At 38.4% G+C, this 22,067-nt stretch overlaps 1 protein-coding gene across 1 annotated transcript in view; it reads right to left on the reverse strand.

The window, feature by feature from the left end:
* The window catches only part of LOC128657136 (oocyte zinc finger protein XlCOF7.1-like), a 215,722-nt gene that overhangs the window by 103,860 nt on the left and 89,795 nt on the right, over positions 1-22,067 (reverse strand). Inside the window, exons 9-10 of the mRNA XM_053711385.1 lie at positions 15,829-15,927; positions 15,509-15,595 (exon numbers count right to left, since the gene is read on the reverse strand). Of these exons, the coding sequence (XP_053567360.1) occupies positions 15,509-15,595; positions 15,829-15,927 (186 nt within the window). The remainder of the gene's footprint in view (positions 1-15,508; positions 15,596-15,828; positions 15,928-22,067) is intronic.

Consider the following 22,067-nt stretch of genomic DNA (forward strand, 5'->3'; position numbering starts at 1 on the left):
ATTACATAGGAGTATGCAGAGAATCGCATATATGCATACTACGTGGATTAACTGACAACCGGCCAACTTATTTAACCATTGAAATACAATACAATACAAAACAATTCACTTATATGAAGTCACTAGAACAATTTACATGACATTATATTTCGCTGTAAATAATAGTTGTACCGTATTGATACAAATGGTGGCAAAAAACGTTATAAAATCATCAAAGACTTAATGTGTAATAAATGAATGGAAAATATTACCCATTCAGCCTCCTAATCATAATCTGTCAAATACTAGATCGGGGACCTGCTAATATACTAAACTAATATACTGAACTAGAAAGAGAGGAAGCCTAATATTTATTTACATAACTTACTATATTAATTTAATAATCTATTTTGTATTATATGGGCACCGCACAAATATTTATGGCATATATGTTAATACATTAATGAGAATGGATTCAAATGACATTAAACTTCCAATGCATTGGAATCTCTTATGGAAAATACAGTGATATGGCCAATAGATACCTAGCCCACCAAGGAAATGTGGACTAGGAAAAGCTCTATAATGTATGGAAGGGAATAGCTAGAGACACAAAAACACAGTATTGTAGTATTGCAAAATTGCAAAATAACAAAACTACAAAATTACTGGGTGGGAGGGGATTGAGTCAGTCGCCGCAGGAGAGGGAATGAGGACCCAGGGCTCAAAAAATCATTGCCAGTAATTAATTAGGTCATACTCAGAGTTCAGGCCAGTGGGCACACGTGTCTGGAGTCTGAAGATCCAAAACATTTCCCTCTTCTGCAGCAACCTATCCCTATCTCCTCCCCTAGGAGGACAGGTAACTCTTTCAATAGCCTGCCATTTCAATGTATTGACGCTGCTACGATGATGTTTAGCAAAATGCTGCACCAAAGGTGTAGATGCCGTTCCTGCCTGTATGGTTGACAAATGATTACGTATGCGGACCTTCACTTCTGTTGTGGTGAGCCCCACATACTGTAAATGACAGTTGGTACAACTGAGGACATAAACCACATATGTGGAGGTACACTTTAGACATGTTTGTATGGGGAACCTTTCACCTGTCACCTCAGACTTGATGTGATCAGCAGGGAGAACAAATTCACATACCCTACATTTATTGTGGCATTTGAAGATTCCCCTATGTGTAAGCCAGGAGCTCTGTCGTGTATCGGTTTTGGGCAAGACTGATGGTGACAACACATTACCCAAAGTGCTAGTTTTTCTATAGGAGCACCGCAGACCTTGGGAGACACAATTCTCTAATTTGTCATCCGCAGCAAGAAAGGAAAAAGGTGTAGATGCCGTTCCTGCCTGTATGGTTGACAAATGATTACGTATGCGGACCTTCACTTCTGTTGTGGTGAGCCCCACATACTGTAAATGACAGTTGGTACAACTGAGGACATAAACCACATATGTGGAGGTACACTTTAGACATGTTTGTATGGGGAACCTTTCACCTGTCACCTCAGACTTGATGTGATCAGCAGGGAGAACAAATTCACATACCCTACATTTATTGTGGCATTTGAAGATTCCCCTATGTGTAAGCCAGGAGCTCTGTCGTGTATCGGTTTTGGGCAAGACTGATGGTGACAACACATTACCCAAAGTGCTAGTTTTTCTATAGGAGCACCGCAGACCTTGGGAGACACAATTCTCTAATTTGTCATCCGCAGCAAGAAAGGAAAAATGTTTTTTCACTATTCTGCAAATGTCCTGGTATTCCTGACTATATTCTGTAACAAAGGTTACTCCTTTGTGTTGTCCCTCAGATGTACTATGAACATTACTAGTTGTGTCCAAAGTTTGCATCCTATCCAGCGCATCAACCTGATTTCTTGCTTTTTTTATGACATGGGAGGTATATCCCCTACTCTTAAGTCTGTTTGTCAACTCCTTTGATTGTTCTGCATATTTATAGGGTAATGTGCAATTGCGTTTAACCCTAGTAAATTGTCCCTTGGCTACCGCATAAGGTACATGCCTCGGGTGACAACTACTCGCATGGAGAAGAGTGTTCCCAGCAATGGGTTTCCTAAAAATCTCAGTAAGCACTTTTCCATCATCTGTACCTTTGATAGTGATGTCTAAAAAGTTTATTTCGCTTTCACTTAGTTCGTGGGTGAACTTAATACCAATATTATTGGAGTTCAGATACGCCACGAAGGATGTAAACTGCAGTGTACTTCCTTCCCATACAAGTAATAGATCGTCTATGAAACGAACATAAAAACAAATCAAATGTCTGTAGGGATTTCCATCTCCAAAGACGTGGGACAGCTCCCACCAACCCATAAAAAGGTTGGCATAGGAGGGGGCAAACTTGGCCCCCATAGCTGTCCCACGTCTTTGGAGATAGAATCTATCCTCAAATGAAAAATAGTTGTGAGTAAGCAAAAACTTGAGTACTCTAAGTATAAAGCACCGAAAATCCAAAGAAAAATCAGAGTAGCGCTCCAGAAAAAAACCAACTGCAGTTAGACCCTCTTCGTGAGGGATCGAGGAGTACAATGCTACTACATCAATAGTAGCCCATTTATAACAGGCACTATTCCACTTTAGTTTGTCTAGAATCGTTATTACATCTTTTGTGTCCCTGATGTAACTATGTAAATTCTGTACAAGTGGTTGTAGGATACTATCAACCCATTGTGACACGTGTTCCAACAGTGAGTTGATGCCACTAACTATTGGACGACCCCTGACTTCTGTCAGGGATTTGTGGACTTTGGGCAAGTGATGGAAAATGGGCACAACTGGATGGTCAACTACCAAAAACTCAAAGGTTTTTTGGTCGTAGTGCCCATTCTCCAGCCCATCGTCCAAAATGTCCAATAGTTCCTTCTTAAATACCGTGGTAGGATCCCTATCTAGAGGGATATAGTCCTCAATGTTGGTAAGCTGGCGCAGTGCCTCATTTACATAGTCAGTCTTGTCCAAAACCACGACAGAGCCCCCCTTATCGGCTGTGCGTATAACAATATCTTTGTTCTCTTGGAGCTCCTTAAGGGCCGCTCTCTCAGACCTAGACAGGTTAGGAGTCTGGTAGACAGCTGAATCTTTAAGTTTAATCAAGTCACGTTCCACCCGTTTAAAGAAAGTCTCTAGGGTGGAACCCCTGTTGTGAATAGGGTAAAACTCTGATTTATTTTGAAAACCACTGACTGCATTAATACTCTGTTTATTGGTCAGTGATAATGAATCATGCGACAAGCTCTCCAAATTAATTAAATCACACGTTTCACCAAAATTAAGTCTACTTTGTTTAGGGGTATATGTAAGCTGTGCTGCCTGTGGATTAGGACTATCCCCTTGTGTAGAATGCTGGGATTCTGTGAAAAAATGTCTCTGAAGGGTCATATTGCGTATAAGTTTATTCACATCAAGGATAGTGTTAAATACATTGAAGTGATTAGTCGGAGCAAAATTCAGGCTGTGACTAAGAAGAGAGATTTGTGGGTCTGTTAAAGTAAATCCTGATAAATTAATCACATTATTTACATTAGTTATTTGTACTTCTTCCTTCCTCTCTGGCCTCTCAACTGGTAGTGGTCTTGACCTGTTTGTCCTATCCCTGTACGCTGTGGGGGAAGACGAAAAACCTGCTCTATCTGGCGCTGATCATCATCAGATATACCTGTTTGTGAAACTGTTGTACTATTGTCAACATACTTAGTGGAAGAACCCTTAGGTTCAGCATGTTTATTCTTAGGTATCACTACTTGTAACTGATGCTGATCAGAGCCAGACGCCTCACTAGCTACTTGTAGCGATGAATTTTGTTGGGCTTTTTTATGTATGCTTCGTGGTGGTTCGTCACCACTTGAAGCCCCATTATCATCCCCTGATTCAAAGTCAGTGTCTGAATATGTCACTCTCTTAACCTCTGTATTGTGTATAGCCCCTTGATCATTGTTTGTGTTCCTATTCCTGCTACCATTTAGTCTATTTCTAGATCTGCCTCTAGATTGCCTTCTTGATTTGTTGTCTGCCCTTTTCCATATATATACAGAGTTACTATTGTAGTCTGTCTGGTCCCTTATAAACTTAGTTTGTTTTGTTTCAAGGACTGCTTTTTCACCTGTGCAACTGTTATTTTAAGGATACCATCAAATTTGGCAAAGCTGGTTTCTAACTGTCTTGAATTAATTTCTGTCTGTAGAAGCCCTATCTCTCCTCTAATGGCCTTCAGAAGATTAGACTTATATGAAATTAATAACAGCATTAGGCGTGCAGAACAGTCAGACAAAATATCATTCCATGTACTAATAAATTCTACATCAGTAACATCAAATGTGGGAAATTTATTCAATCTCAAACCACGTGGTATAATCTTTAATTTGATGTATGTTTCCAAAGTCCAAATGTCCCACTGTAATTTGTGTTCCCTTATTAAGAGCTTTTCCATATCTTCAAACAAAGTGGACAATGAATAATTAGACTTATCGGTGGAAAAGATCCTCTCAATTTCTAGTGTTGGATAGTCCCTTTCAGTGACAGGTAACAATGAATAAAAATTAGTGACCTCCATGGAGAAAACAGGACAGCTCTATTGGTCGGACTGAAACAGTAAGGTGCAACCAGGCAAAGCACCTAAATAAACAAATCAAAAGTAAAAGTCACTGTTACCGTCCCATTAAAGATTAGTTGTCTTGTAGACATAAACAAAGTCCGGTAAATGTGCGTACTCCGTTCAGAGCAATAAGCCGTGGGAAATATGTATAACAAGCTTAGAGCCACTTGAAAACAACTTGGCAAACCCCCTGTATACGCCTGTGATGGTTATCAATGAATGTATCAGAGACTGAGTGTGCTTCAGAAAACCGGAGGCTTAGGAGTACAACAAGCGGTTACATACAGAGTGAGTGGTACCTTCAAATCTCAAACATAAAGAGAGAAGACCAGGACATGTGATCCAGGTGGCGTAAACGCCTTTACTCACCACTCCTCTGGACCGCTGACCCCAAATGACTCAGTCTCTATTTCGATCAAAGACCTCCGGAATTCACTATATGTGCACTCAATAGTCTCCTCCGCGTTACTTCGAAAAGGCGTCCTACTGTGCAGGAGGGGGCGTGACGTACGTGCTTCAGCGTGGTGAATCCATACGCTGATCCTTATCAATGTAGAAAACAGAGTTCCCATAGACCGGCTTTGGAGCTGTGAGTCCCAGACCAGCTGCTGCTGCCCGGAATATTTAGAATAAAGTAGAAAGAAAGTTGCTAGCAGCGGTCTTAAAAGCAAAAAGTCTTTATTAGAACATCAATGGTAAAAAACACTCCAGGAGAGCCACAAATGCACACACAACATTTAGTCCGCTAACATGTTTCGGCCAGGGGCCGTAATCATAGCTACTGGACCTTGCACCTGCGTACCTTAAAAAGCACCAGGATCGCCCTGATAGGATAAAAACAAAGTTACACATTGTGTTGCTGTTTTAACTCTTTGAGTACTTTAACATAGAAATACTATATATCAATTAGAAATTTTCTATTACATAGAACCTGTCACCATTCCATATCAAGTAAAAATGAACACAAGCATATAAGACAGAAAATAATTTGATGAAAACTAATTTGATGAAAACTAATTAGAAGGTCTTAAAAAGGTCTTAAAAATTATTACATTATTACATAGGAGTATGCAGAGAATCGCATATATGCATACTACGTGGATTAACTGACAACCGGCCAACTTATTTAACCATTGAAATACAATACAATACAAAACAATTCACTTATATGAAGTCACTAGAACAATTTACATGACATTATATTTCGCTGTAAATAACAGTTGTACAGTATTGATATAAATGGTGGCAAAAAACGTTATAAAATCATCAAAGACTTAATATGTAATAAATGAATGGAAAATATTACCCATTCAGCCTCCTAATCATAATCTGTCAAATACTAGATCGGGGACCTGCTAATATACTAAACTAATATACTGAACTAGAAAGAGAGGAAGCCTAATATTTATTTACATAACTTACTATATTAATTTAATAATCTATTTTGTATTATATGGGCACCGCACAAATATTTATGGCATATATGTTAATACATTAATGAGAATGGATTCAAATGACATTAAACTTCCAATGCATCAGACTCCAGACACGTGTGCCCACTGGCCTGAACTCTGAGTATGACCTAATTAATTACTGTCAATGATTTTTTGAGCCCTGGGTCCTCATTCCCTCTCCTGCGGCGACTGACTCAATCCCCTCCCACCCAGTAATTTTGTAGTTTTGTTATTTTGCAATTTTGCAATACTACAATACTGTGTTTTTGTGTCTCTAGCTATTCCCTTCCATACATTATAGAGCTTTTCCTAGTCCACATTTCCTTGGTGGGCTAGGTATCTATTGGCCATATCACTGTATTTTCCATAAGAGATTCCAATGCATTGGAAGTTTAATGTCATTTGAATCCATTCTCATTAATGTATTAACATATATGCCATAAATATTTGTGCTGGTCTGGTCTGGGACTCACAGCTCCAAAGCCGGTCTATGGGAACTCTGTTTTCTACATTGATAAGGATCAGCGTATGGATTCACCACGCTGAAGCACGTACGTCACGCCCCCTCCTGCACAGTAGGACGCCTTTTCGAAGTAACGCGGAGGAGACTATTGAGTACACATATAGTGAATTCCGGAGGTCTTTGATCGAAATAGAGACTGAGTCATTTGGGGTCAGCGGTCCAGAGGAGTGGTGAGTAAAGGCGTTTACGCCACCTGGATCACATGTCCTGGTCTTCTCTCTTTATGTTTGAGATTTGAAGGTACCACTCACTCTGTATGTAACCGCTTGTTGTACTCCTAAGCCTCCGGTTTTCTGAAGCACACTCAGTCTCTGATACATTCATTGATAACCATCACAGGCGTATACAGGGGGTTTGCCAAGTTGTTTTCAAGTGGCTCTAAGCTTGTTATACATATTTCCCACGGCTTATTGCTCTGAACGGAGTACGCACATTTACCGGACTTTGTTTATGTCTACAAGACAACTAATCTTTAATGGGACGGTAACAGTGACTTTTACTTTTGATTTATATATATATATATATATATATTAAAGTGAAAAAATAAATAAATATGTATAAAAAATGTATATGGCCAAACAGTGAAAAAATAGTGAAAAAATATATATGGTGTACATCTAAAAATATGTATATAAAACTATGTATATAAAACTAATCCTAAAAATAGTCCTAAAAAAGATCCTTTGGCGGTGTCTTAAAGGACTGATGATATGTATCCAAATTTAAAGTGTAAGGTTCTTTTTAAAATAAATCCTTAGTATCATAAAAATGAGTGGTATCCCAAATGTAATAAAAACATAATTTATGCTTACCTGATAAATTCCTTTCTCCTGTAGTGTGATCAGTCCACGGGTCATCATTACTTCTGGGATATTACTCCTCCCCAACAGGAAGTGCAAGAGGATTCACCCAGCAGAGCTGCCATATAGCTCCTCCCCTCTACGTCACTCCCAGTCATTCGACCAAGGACCAACGAGAAAGGAGAAGCCAAAGGGTGAAGTGGTGACTGGAGTATAATTTAAAAAATATTTACCTGCCGTAAAAAAACAGGGCGGGCCGTGGACTGATCACACTACAGGAGAAAGGAATTTATCAGGTAAGCATAAATTATGTTTTCTCCTGTTAAGTGTGATCAGTCCACGGGTCATCATTACTTCTGGGATACCAATACCAAAGCAAAAGTACACGGATGACGGGAGGGATAGGCAGGATCTTTATACAGAAGGAACCACTGCCTGAAGGACCTTTCTCCCAAAAACAGCCTCCGAGGAAGCAAAAGTGTCAAATTTGTAAAATTTGGAAAAAGTATGAAGCGAAGACCAAGTTGCAGCCTTGCAAATCTGTTCAACAGAGGCCTCATCCTTAAAGGCCCAAGTGGAAGCCACAGCTCTAGTGGAATGAGCTGTAATTCTTTCAGGAGGCTGCTGTCCAGCAGTCTCATAAGCTAAACGAATAATGCTACGAAGCCAAAAAGAAAGAGAGGTAGCAGAAGCCTTTTGACCTCTCCTCTGACCAGAGTAAATGACAAACAGGGAAGACGTTTGTCGAAATTCTTTAGTTGCCTGTAAGTAAAATTTTAGGACACGAACTACATCCAGATTGTGCAGAAGACGTTCCTTCTTCGAAGAAGGATTTGGACACAAGGATGGAACAACAATCTCTTGATTGATATTCCTGTTAGTGACTACCTTAGGTAAGAACCCAGGTTTAGTACGCAGAACTACCTTATCCGAATGAAAAATCAAATAAGGAGAATCACAATGTAAGGCTGATAACTCAGAGACTCTTCGAGCCGAGGAAATAGCCATTAAAAATAGAACTTTCCAAGATAACAACTTTATATCAATGGAATGAAGGGGTTCAAACGGAACTCCCTGTAAAACGTTAAGAACAAGGTTTAAACTCCATGGTGGAGCAACAGTCTTAAACACAGGCTTAATCCTGGCCAAAGCCTGACAAAAAGCCTGAACGTCTGGAACTTCTGACAGACGTTTGTGCAACAGAATGGACAGAGCTGAGATCTGTCCCTTTAAGGAACTAGCAGATAAGCCCTTTTCTAAACCTTCTTGTAGAAAGGACAATATCCTAGGAATCCTAACCTTACTCCAAGAGTAACCTTTGGATTCGCACCAATATAGGTATTTACGCCATATCTTATGGTAAATCTTTCTGGTAACAGGCTTCCTAGCCTGTATTAAGGTATCAATAACTGACTCAAAAAAACCACGTTTTGATCAAATCAAGCGTTCAATTTCCAAGCAGTCAGCTTCAGAGAAGTTAGATTTTGATGTTTGAAAGGACCCTGTATCAGAAGGTCCTGTTTCAGAGGTAGAGACCAAGGTGGACAGGATGACATGTCCACCAGGTCTGCATACCAAGTCCTGCGTGGCCATGCAGGTGCTATTAGAATAACTGATGCTCTCTCCTGCTTGATTCTGGCAATCAATCGAGGAAGCATCGGGAAGGGTGGAAACACATAAGCCATCCTGAAGGTCCAAGGTGCTGTCAAGGCATCTATCAGGACCGCTCCCGGATCCCTGGATCTGGACCCGTAACGAGGAAGCTTGGCGTTCTGTCGAGACGCCATGAGATCTATGTCTGGTTTGCCCCAATGACGAAGTATTTGGGCAAAGACCTCCGGATGAAGTTCCCACTCCCCCGGATGAAAAGTCTGACGACTTAAAAAAATCCGCCTCCCAGTTCTCCACTCCCGGGATGTGGATTGCTGACAGGTGGCAAGAGTGAGACTCTGCCCAGCGAATTATCTTTGATACTTCCATCATTGCTAGGGAGCTTCTTGTCCCTCCCTGATGGTTGATGTAAGCTACAGTCGTGATGTTGTCCGACTGAAACCTGATGAACCCCCGAGTTGTCAACTGGGGCCAAGCCAGGAGGGCATTGAGAACTGCTCTCAATTCCAGAATGTTTATTGGTAGGAGACTCTCCTCCTGATTCCATTGTCCCTGAGCTTTCAGAGAATTCCAGACGGCGCCCCAACCTAGAAGGCTTGCGTCTGTTGTTACAATTGTCCAGTCTGGCCTGCTGAATGGCATCCCCCTGGACAGATGTGGCCGAGAAAGCCACCATAGAAGAGAATTTCTGGTCTCTTGATCCAGATTCAGAGAAGGGGACAAGTCTGAGTAATCCCCATTCCACTGACTTAGCATGCACAATTGCAGTGGTCTGAGGTGTAGGCGTGCAAAGGGTACTATGTCCATTGCCGCTACCATTAAGCCGATTACCTCCATGCATTGAGCCACTGACGGGTGTTGAATGGAATAAAGGACACGGCATGCACTTTGAAGTTTTGTTAACCTGTCTTCTGTCAGGTAAATTTTCATTTCTACAGAATCTATAAGAGTTCCCAGGAAGGGAACTCTTGTGAGTGGAAAGAGAGAACTTTTCTTTTCGTTCACCTTCCATCCATGCGACCTTAGAAATACCAGTACTAACTCTGTATGAGACTTGGCAGTTTGAAAGCTTGAAGCTTGTATCAGAATGTCGTCTAGGTACGGAGCTACCGAAATTCCTCGCGGTCTTAGTACCGCCAGAAGAGCACCCAGAACCTTTGTGAAGATTCTTGGAGCTGTAGCCAATCCGAATGGAAGAGCTACAAACTGGTAATGCCTGTCTAGGAAGGCAAACCTTAGATACCGGTAATGATCTTTGTGAATCGGTATGTGAAGGTAAGCATCTTTTAAATCCACTGTGGTCATGTACTGACCCTTTTGGATCATGGGTAAAATTGTCCGAATAGTCTCCATTTTGAACGATGGAACTCTTAGGAATTTGTTTAGGATCTTTAAATCCAGGATTGGCCTGAAAGTTCCCTCTTTTTTGGGAACCACAAACAGATTTGAGTAAAACCCTTGTCCCTGTTCCGACCGTGGAACTGGATGGATTACTCCCATTAACAAAAGCTCTTGTACGCAGCGTAGAAACGCCTCTTTCTTTGTTTGGTTTGTTGACAACATTGACAGATGAAATCTCTCTCTTGGAGGAGAGTATTTGAAGTCCAGAAGGTATCCCTGAGATATTATCTCTAGCGCCCAGGGATCCTGGACATCTCTTGCCCAAGCCTGGGCGAAGAGAGAAAGTCTGCCCCCCACTAGATCCGATCCCGGATCGGGGGTCCTCAATTCATGCTGTTTTAGGGGCAGCAGCAGGTTTCCTGGCCTGCTTGCCCTTGTTCCAGGACTGGTTAGGTCTCCAGCCTTGTCTGTAACGAGCAACAGATCCTTCCTGTTTTGGAGCAGAGGAAGTTGATGCTGCTCCTGCTTTGAAATTCCGAAAGGAACGAAAATTAGACTGTCTAGCCTTAGGTTTGGCTCTGTCTTGAGGCAGGGCATGGCCTTTACCTCCTGTAATGTCAGCGATAATTTCTTTCAAACCGGGCCCAAATAAGGTCTGCCCCTTGAAAGGTATATTAAGTAATTTAGACTTAGAAGTAACGTCAGCTGACCAGGATTTTAGCCACAGTGCTCTGCGCGCCTGAATGGCGAATCCGGAATTCTTAGCCGTAAGTTTAGTTAAATGTACTACGGCATCCGAAATGAATGAATTAGCTAGCTTAAGGACTCTAAGCTTGTCCGTAATCTCATCCAGAGTAGCTGAACTAATGGTCTCTTCCAGAGACTCAAACCAGAATGCCGCCGCAGCCGTGACCGGCGCAATGCATGCAAGGGGTTGCAATATAAAACCTTGTTGAACAAACATTTTCTTAAGGTAACCCTCTAACTTTTTATCCATTGGATCTGAAAAGGCACAACTATCCTCCACCGGGATAGTGGTACGCTTAGCTAAAGTAGAAACTGCTCCTTCCACCTTAGGGACCGTTTGCCATAAGTCCTGTGTGGTGGAGTCTATTGGAAACATCTTTCTAAATATCGGAGGGGGTGAGAACGGCACACCGGGTCTATCCCACTCCTTAGTAACAATTTCAGTTAGTCTCTTAGGTATAGGAAAAACGTCAGTACTCGATGGTACCGCAAAATATTTATCCAACCTACACATTTTCTCTGGTATTGCAACTGTGTTACAATCATTCAGAGCCGCTAACACCTCCCCTAGTAATACACGGAGGTTTTCCAGCTTAAATTTAAAATTTGAAATATCTGAATCCAATCTGTTTGGATCAGAACCGTCAGCCGCAGAAAGAAGCTCTCCGTCCTCATGTTCTGCAAGTTGTGACGCAGTATCAGACATGGCCCTAGCATTATCAGCGCACTCTGTTCTCACCCCAGAGTGATCGCGCTTACCTCTTAGTTCTGGTAATTTAGCCAAAACTTCAGTCATAACAGTAGCCATATCCTGTAATGTTATTTGTAATGGCCGCCCAGATGTACTCTGCGCCACAATATCACGCACCTCCTGAGCGGGAGATGCAGGTACTGTCACGTGAGGCGAGTTAGTCGGCATAACTCTCCCCTCGTTGTTTGGTGAAATGTGTTTAATTTGTACAGATTGACTTTTATTTAAAGTAGCATCAATACAGTTAGTACATAAATTTCTATTGGGCTCCACTTTGGCATTAGCACATATAGCACAGATGTCTTCCTCTGAATCAGACATGTTTAACACACTAGCAAATAAACTAGCAACTTGGAAATACTATTCAAGTAAAATACTATGATATGAAAACGTACTGTGCCTATAAGAAGCACAGAAAGAGTTATGACAGTTGAAAATTAATAAACTGAAAAGGTTATAGCATCAATCTTTGTAAAAAACACAATTTTAGCAAAGGCTTGTTCCCATTAGCAAGGATAACTAACCCTGATAGCAGAAAAAAAAAAAAAAAAAAAAAGGTTACAGAATAAACGTTTTTTATCACAGTCAACTACAATCTCACAGCTCTGCTGTGAGGATTACCTCCCTCAAAACAAGTTTTGAAGACCCCTGAGTTCTGTAGAGATGAACCGGATCATGCAGGAAATACAATGAGCTTCTGACTGAATTTTTTGATGCGTAGTAAAAGCGCCAAAAAAGGCCACTCCCCCTCACACCCAACAGTGAGAGAGATCAGTAAACTGTCAATAAATTAGATCAAGCAACTGCCAAGTGGAAAAAATTAGTGCCCAAACATTTTATTCACCCAGTACCTCAGAAAATGAAAACGATTTTACATTCCAGCAAAAAACGTTTAACATAAATTAAGAGTTATTAAAAAGCCTGTTGCCAGTCCCTGCAAATTAGGCTAAAGTCTTATGTACACAGTGCAATTCCAGTGAAATACCATTCCCCAGAATACTTAAGTGTAAAATATACATACATGACAGCCTGATACCAGATGCTGCTACTGCATTTAAGGCTGAGTTTACATTATATCGGTATGGCAGGATTTTCTCATCAATTCCATTGTCAGAAAATAATAAGCTGCTACATACCTCTTTGCAGATTAATCTGCCCGCTGTCCCCTGATCTGAAGTTTACCTCTCCTCAGATGGCCGAGAAACAGCAATATGATCTTAACTACTCCGGCTAAAATCATAGAAAAAACTCAGGTAGATTCTTCTTCAAAATCTACCAGAGAAGGAATAACACACTCCGGTGCTATTATAAAATAACAAACTTTTGATTGAAGGTATAAAACTAAGTATAATCACCATAGTCCTCTCACACATCCTATCTAGTCGTTGGGTGCAAGAGAATGACTGGGAGTGACGTAGAGGGGAGGAGCTATATGGCAGCTCTGCTGGGTGAATCCTCTTGCACTTCCTGTTGGGGAGGAGTAATATCCCAGAAGTAATGATGACCCGTGGACTGATCACACTTAACAGGAGAAAATGGTGTTAGTGTTCTAGTGGTTACACTCTAGTGGTGATCCTCTTCCAAATATGAATTTTGATAAATTATGGTGACGTGAAGAGGATCATCACTAGAGTGTAACCACTAGAACACTAACACCATTTTTATTACATTTGGGATACCACTCATTTTTAGGATACTAAGGATTTATTTTAAAATGAACCTTACACGTTAAATTTGGATACATATCATCAGTCCTTTAAGACACCGCCAAAGGATCTTTTTTAGGACTATTTTTAGGATTAGTTTTATATACATATTTTTATATACATATTTTTAGGTGTACACCATATATATTTTTTCACAGTTTGGCCATATATTATATCACATTTTATATACATATTTATTTATTTTTCATTTTTTCACTTTAATATATATATATATATATATATATATATATATATATATAATTTCATTTTTGATTTTCTAATTGTTTCACATCTTTTGACATTTTTTGAGATTTTTTCTTCTAGATTTATTCATACACGGTTTTTTCATCACCAACACTGAACCATTCAATAGGACTGGAACACAATTTGGACATTTTATTTTGGGACTCCTCCATATGGACACAAACCTGGACTTCTATACACCAGACATATTGTAATTTGCTCTATTAGTTATCACATACTGAATGTATTCTTGTTTGCTTTCACCACTGATTATCAGATAGTGAATATCAGGTTTATAAATAGTGGAACATTAGGTTCAATAGAACGTTAGGTCTTGTCACTATCAATCACTATTTTCACTATACACATTAGGGTATTTATTTATTATAGTTAGCATGCATATAGCAATGGTTTGTTATATTTCACATATTTACTTTTTTTTTTTTACCATTATTATTTTTAATATATTCACATTAATTATATGCACATTGTATTTATTTAGTATACGACGATTATATTAAATTTTCAAATTTATGCTAATATATTAGCAAATAAGTTGTGTCTATGTATCATGGGCTGTTTTTTGTTATAGAGGCTTCTGTTTACTATGCACTTATATAGTAGATAGTTTGGATGTATTTATATATATAAATATATATTCATTTTTATAGGGCCAATGTATATTGTAACAGCTGCATGTATGGGAGTATAGTCTACAGACGTTATCAATAGTTATCAATTTATAGTGATATGGTATTGTAATATATATCTCGTCATTATTGCTTGACTCACATTATTTTATATTGTTTAAATAATTCTGTTATTATTTATGTATTGTGAAATTGCTATATTATATGTTTGGTGATATGTCACAAATATTTTTATTCTGTAAGAAGTTATTTACACCAATATCTTTATGGTAATGGTCTCTGTGTATCAATCACACCCTCGATAGATAAACATGATCCGCTGTTGGCCAAATAGGATAAGAGCTCACGTAAAACTTGTGGGTGTGTGATATTTAGAGCCTTTGATTGGCCAGCTGAGGCTTTTAAATAGAGCAAGGTATTAGTAGACAATATGTAGCCTGATGAAACAGCGTATTGAGCCGAGAAACGCGTTGCTAAGCAACATTTTTTAAACCTGTTTTAATAAAACTTTTAATATAGCTGTACCTTGCTCTTGGATTATTCAACATCACACTCCTTGGGAATCGTATTGTGGGGACATTTTGTTAGCGTCTCTCCACCTAACTATCCAACCGGCTGTAGCACACTTTGACACCGGAAGCCGTTATTCTACCAGGAGACGAGCCCCTCTCGCAGCTCATTTGTCGCTGGGGAGTCAGCCGAATGGCTCTGAAGTTTCGGCTCGTCTATTATTACACTTGATGTGCATGTATATTTGTGAGTATCTGATCATTATTATATGATACCGCTTTGCATACCTAGAAGTTGCTGCACCAAGGGCGCCCTTTTTGTGTCTTTTAGAACTCGACAACACTATTACCATGAAGCAGATCGTGAGAGAAGAGAGGGCATGTGTGTGTTTGTGTGTAGTATTAGAATAAAATAGAAGGTAAAAGAGAAGGGAATACATGGTACGTTTATGTACCAAAAAGATTTTATCATTGAAATCTTTGTGTATTGAGGCTCATCCTTTTTATAGGGTGAAATCATTTCAGAATCTGAGTTTTCTATTTGAAAAGCTTATACCATAGATCACTCACTTGCAGAGACATCTGATGGCTGAATATTCTGTACAAATTCTCTATGTGCTCCTGTGTCTAGATTTTCATCACTGTAACCTGTTAGTTCTAATAAAGAATGCAATTATTATTTTTTGGTTAAATGGATGTAAGCTCAATTAGCTCTCCCAAATTATACAGTAATATTGCACAACACTACAGTATTTAATGACTGGAATTGGTCAATCTTTAGGTCCATAGTTTACATTATTTTCCTGAAGGATAAAATCATTTTAAAATCTGAGTTTTCAAATAATTGGTAAAGAAAACAATACTAGTAGCTTCTGCCATATATCAGTTACCTGCAGTGACGTCTGATGGGGTCTCCACTGGCTGAATATTCTCTACCAGTTCTCCATGTGCTCCTGTATCTAGATTTTCATCACTGTGACCTGTTAGTTCTAATAAAGAATAAAAACAAAATGTATGCTTACTAGATAAAATCTTTTCTTTCCTAGCATGGAGAGTCCACAAATTCATTCATTACTGTTGGGAATTCAACACCTGGCCACCAGGAGGCGGCAAAGACAACTCAGTCAAAGCATTAAGTATCTATCCCACTTCCCATACTCCCCCAGTCATTCAGCCAATGAAATAAAGGAAAAGTAGAAGAAACACTAGGGCTATAGAGGTGCCAGAAGATTAGGAAAAATGCTGCCTTAAAAACACAGGGCGGGTTTGTGGACTCTCCCATGCCAGGAAAGAAAAGAATTTATCAGGTAAGCATACATTTTGTTTTCTTTCCAATGGCATGGAGAGTCCACAAATATATTCATTACTGTTGGGAATCTAATACCCAAGCTAGAGAGGACACAGAATGAACAGGGACAGAAATAAAGTAGACGGCCCTAATCTGAAGGCACCACCGCTTGAAGTATTTTACTCCCCAAAGAAACCCAAGCTGAGGCAAAAACATCCAATGTGAAAATTTTGGAAAATATATATAGAGGTCAATCTAGTGCTTATAGATTTGATCCATAGAAGCTTGGATCTTAAAAGCCCAAAAACACACTGCATGGTAGAAAGAGCTGTAATCCTCCCAGGATTCTGCTGTCCAGCCCTCACCAGCATACAAACCCACTAAGAAAAAGATTGTCTAAATCCTTGAGTGCATGAAGAAATAATCCTCAAAGCATGCACTACAACCAGAACGTAAAGAAAACGTTCCTTCTGAAAAGAAGGGTGGACAAAAGGGAACAAACTACAATGTCTTAATTGAAGATGTGAATCGAGCCAACTTAGGTTGAAAACCGAACTAGGAACGACAAATAGCCTTATCTGCATGGAACACACATCAAAGAGGATAACTCAGAAACTCTGCGAGTGGAAGAAATAGACAACAAAAACAAAATCTTCCAAGACAAAAGCTTTAAGGTCAACAGAATGCATAGGTTCAAAACGAAACCTGATGCAGAACACAAAGAAACAAAATTAAAGCTCCACAGAAGAGCAACAGGATAAAACACAGGCCTTATTATAATCAGAGCCTGAACAAAGGACTGCACATCAGGAAGTGTAAGAATATTATACCATGTATCATATGTATCTCATTATATTAAAGGGATAGGAAAGTCAAAATTAAACTTGCATGATTCTGATAGAGCATGTCATTTTAAGACACTTTTAAATTCACTTCTATTTTCAAATGTGCTTTGTTCTCTTAGTATCCCTTGTTAAAAAAAGAATATGCACATAGCATGCACTAGTGGGAGCTGCTGCTAATTGGTGCCTGCACACATTTGTCTCTTGTGATTGGCTAAATAGATATTTTCAGCTTCCTGTCAGTAGTGCAATGCTGTCCTTTCAGCAATGGATAACAAGAGAATGAATACATTTTGATAATAGAATTAAATTGGAAAGTTGTTTAAAATTGTATGTTCTATCTGAATCATAAAAGAAAATTTTGGGGTTTACTATCCCTTTAATTATAGTATACACACATAAATGTATAATTGTATCAAACAGTAATACTAAATCCTGCTATGTAACTTTATGTTAAAGGGACATTATACACTCATTTTTGCATAAATATTTTTTTTTTAAATGTATAGTTTTTCTTATTTTTAAATAACATTGCTCTGATTTTCAGACTCCTAACCAAGCCCCAAAGTTTTATGAGAATACCGTCAGCTACCTTTTCCAGCTTGCTCCTGTTTGTGTAAATGGTCTTTTCATATGCAAAAGAAGGGGGAGGGGAGTGTCTTATTTCCCACTTGCAATGGGCTTTCCAGCTACCTTTTCAACAGAGCTAAACTGAGAGCTAGTTTTATACTGGATTTTTATATCAGTATCTGTGCATCTTATTCTTTATAGTAGTGTCTATTAGATGCAGTTATATGAAAATGAGTGTATACTGTCCCTTTAATCATAAACTCTGTAATATCAATTCTGCAAATACTATACATGTCCTTTTGCCCTCACTAGTTATGTGCAAAATGCTGATTATGCAGTTGATAGGTGAACTATACATCATCAAATGTATTTTAAAATTTCCACCGTCTCCGTTATCCTATCAGCGATAAATCTGCCTTTAGACCTAAAGATGAAACACAAAGGTGGGGAACAAAGTAAATTTACATACACTGTACATGTGTTCTTATAAGAGAAGTATAATCGCCAAAAAGATGTCCAATTGCATTCCCTGTTAAGTCCCTTTGGGGTCAAGGTATCTAGTTCATTAATCCACAACACACAACAGGGAATGCAATTGGACAGCTTTTTGGTGATTATACTTCTCTTTTAAGAACACATGTACAGTGTATGTAAATTTACTTAGATTTTTCCATACAACATAATGTTATATTTATTCCAACTTTTCCAATAAATGTCTATGGATATTGACAATTAATATATGCAGATATAGCCTTTGGATTAGATCCTTATGTCTTGTTTTTTTTCTGAGTAACCATATTCTTGACAAATAACATTTCAAATATGATTGTCATGACTGCAATTATCTATGTAAATTTGTTTTTTTTATTTTAATGTTTCTTTAACCCCTTAATGACAACAGTACTTTTCCATTTTCTGTCCGTTTGTGACAAAGGCTATTTTTACATTTCTGCAGTGTTTGTGTTTAGCTGTAATTTTCCTCTTACTCATTTACTGTACCCACACATATTATATACCGTTTTTCTCGCCATTAAATGGAGTTTCTAAAGATAGCATTGTAAAAATATAGATTTGTGCACATGCATTTTGATAACCACTAGAGGGAGCTGTTGTATCGATTGATTTTGTTCAACACAATGTCATTCACTATTTTTACCAGTAGATGGCATAATATATGTGCTAATTACGAATTGTTGGCACCAAAATGGCTATTTAAACATCCTTTTATTCACATTATGTTAAGCTTGAGAAAGGGCTAAGTGTAAGCCTGAAACGTTGCTTGTTCTTTGAACCCTGTATGATTAATAAAGGCCTTTTATTTAAAACTTAGAGCTGGAGAAATTCCTTTATTTAAAGTTTTCATAAAAGAAAGACCTTTATTATACCATGGTCCACACAAAAAAGCAGCTTTTTTTTGTGGATCATGGTATAATAAAGGTCTTTCTTTTATGAAAACATGCCAAGGTTGGAGTATCCTTTCTTCAAAGATTTAGACTTGAAGATATCAGAAAAGCTGATTAATTACATACAGGATACATCTGGTGTTAGATAATCTTAAGAATTAGGCAATGATTATATGATTCAATGTATATCTGTACCCTATATAAACTCCTTGTGTTGTTACAATAAACAAAAGTGAGATGTTACCTCAGGCGTTTCCCTCCGACAGAGCTAAGGTGGGATTTCTCATCTCGTTACTCTCTGACACAGCTCTTGCCTGGGCTAATCCCTTGTGGGAGACTAATAAACCTGTGATTTCAAATTACCCTGAATTTGTGGCCTCATTTCAAAGGGTATTTGATGTTCCGGCATGCTCCTCCTCTGCTGCTAAACGACTCATGTCCATTCAGCAAGGTACAAAATCTGTTGCTCAGTATGCTATTGAGTTCTGTACGCTTGCTGCAGAGGTATGTTGGAACAATGAAGCCCTTGTTGCCGCCTTCTTTCATGGGCTCTCTGATGCGATTAAAGAAGAAGTTGCTGCCAGAGATTTACTAGAGGATCTCGAGGCATTGGTGTCTTTTTTGATCCTAATTGACATCAGACTCAGAGAGAGGCCCTCTTTCAAGGAGCGATTGCGGAAGCCTCCTGTTCCGTTGTCTCTTACATGTTCGTTCCCACCCATGCCTCCCTCTCCTCCTGGTCCCGAGTCAAACAAGTGTATGTCTTGCAGCGCCACAATAAATACCATACAGGCTATACCTCAAAAAGGCGGAGTCTCCCAACCAGATTCCGATGTATCAGTTTAAAAAATAGAATGCCAAGATACAGCGCTACACTACCCCTGATGGGGGTTGTGTGGCTAAAGATGGTGTCCACGACTAGTTAGAATATTTGTGATATACAAATAGATAGACGTATATATATATATATATATATATATATAAGATAAAAATGTTAAAATCATAAATCAATAGATAAAATATAACAATTAGTTTTTATTCAATTAAATGTATACACAATCAATAAAAAGAATAATATAGGATAAAACCTATATATATATATATATATATATATATATATATATATATATATATATATATATATATATATATATATATATGCAGCCAAAAGAAAATGCACTCTCAGGACTTTCATAAACAAGTTACTTTTATTTCTGTAACGTTTTCGGAGGTCTTGCCTCCTTCATCAGCATAAATAAAGTGAAAAGAAACAAACTCTTAAATAGTGACATACTCACTCAAAATCATTTCAAACCACTACCTGTGCTGGCGCCAAAATTACCGGTGTTGGACCGCATAATGCGTTCCAAATGTGCTAAGTGGCGAAAGTAGTGCGCCAAACTACTTCCGGTTGTCAAAAATCTATAGCCGTAAACAATCGGCTTTCTCTATATAACTGCTATAATTGTAAAGCCATTGTGGCGTGTTTATCTGAACACATAAAGCAAATTCTTAGCGTGCAAACGTTTATGCTAATATATTAAATAGTGATAGTAAATGTGACAGCCGCTTGTTTCCATAACAACATAAACAATGCTGGAGTGTAATCCTGAACAGGAACAGACAAACAGTAACTATGTTTCTAAATATACCAAAATGTGTTAGAACGGGCCTGTTATTTGGCTACAATGTATATGTTTACAGATGATGTATATATTAATAAGAGAGGATACCCAAATCTATTTATTAGGCACGCCAGCTGACATGATGTGCTATATATGTTGTTACGTTATCTTATGTTAAAGATATTGAATCAGTATATCCAATATTCATAGAGGAATCTCATATGGAGATATATATATATCTCCGATTTAAAGCCTTCAGTTTCTACATAGCTATACTGCTAAAGATTATCGTCTATCTGCGATCTTCCCATTAGTATGAGCTGTTAATATACATACTGTTCCTAAAAAAAGCCTTTTGTGTAATCAAAACTTGAAACAAATATTATTGAAATTTATACCGCTCACCTAGTTCCTATTGAGTGATGAGGTTATATACTCTCAACATATTAAATCTCATAGTAAGAGCTACGTGGGTCATATATGTATATTCCACTCCTATCTTGTGGCTAACAATGCCCTCATATGCTCCCTATGTCAATACTCCAAAGCATTCAAGCACAAACGTACAAAAAGTAAACAGAACTAAACTTAAAAAATAAACTTAAAAATAAAAACAATTAATATAACGGTCTTTCCATACATTTAAGCACTACTTAAACACTATCCCATTCGGGATGGATTTAGCTCTAAAAGTTCTTGATTTTCATATATGTAAAATAGAGAGCGTTCGATCATTAACTCCTGAATTTATGTATGTTGTGATCCGCTCTGTGTTTATTTCTGTGCATTCTTCAGTATCTTCTATTGCACCCTGGACCCCTGGGTTACCGTTGCCTTTAGGATCGAATGCTTAGTATGCATTGTGTTATCCTAGTTATTATGCCATCAAAATATTCTCCATATTGTTATTTCTTCTTCCTGGGTTGCTTAATGATCAAGTGTCCAGTTTTGGCTATGTGTACTGCTATGTGTGAAAAAAACTGGTAACTCCAAGGCACCACTATCCGACTTCCACACAGGTGTTAGAAATACCAAAGATTCCTATCCCTGGTGTTAAGTTTATTTTTTAAGTTTAGTTCTATTTACTTTTTGTACGTTTGTGCTTGAATGCTTTGGAGTATTGACATAGGGAGCATATGAGGGCATTGTTAGCCACAAGATAGGAGTGGAATATACATATATGACCCACGTAGCTCTTACTATGAGATTTAATATGTTGAGAGTATATAACCTCATCACTCAATAGGAACTAGGTGAGCGGTATAAATTTCAATAATATTTGTTTCAAGTTTTGATTACACAAAAGGCTTTTTTTAGGAACAGTATGTATGTTAACAGCTCATACTAATGGGAAGATCGCAGATAGACGATAATCTTTAGCAGTATAGCTATGTAGAAACT

Source organism: Bombina bombina, chromosome 4 (assembly GCF_027579735.1).
Source record: "Bombina bombina isolate aBomBom1 chromosome 4, aBomBom1.pri, whole genome shotgun sequence".
Taxonomy (NCBI): domain Eukaryota; kingdom Metazoa; phylum Chordata; class Amphibia; order Anura; family Bombinatoridae; genus Bombina; species Bombina bombina.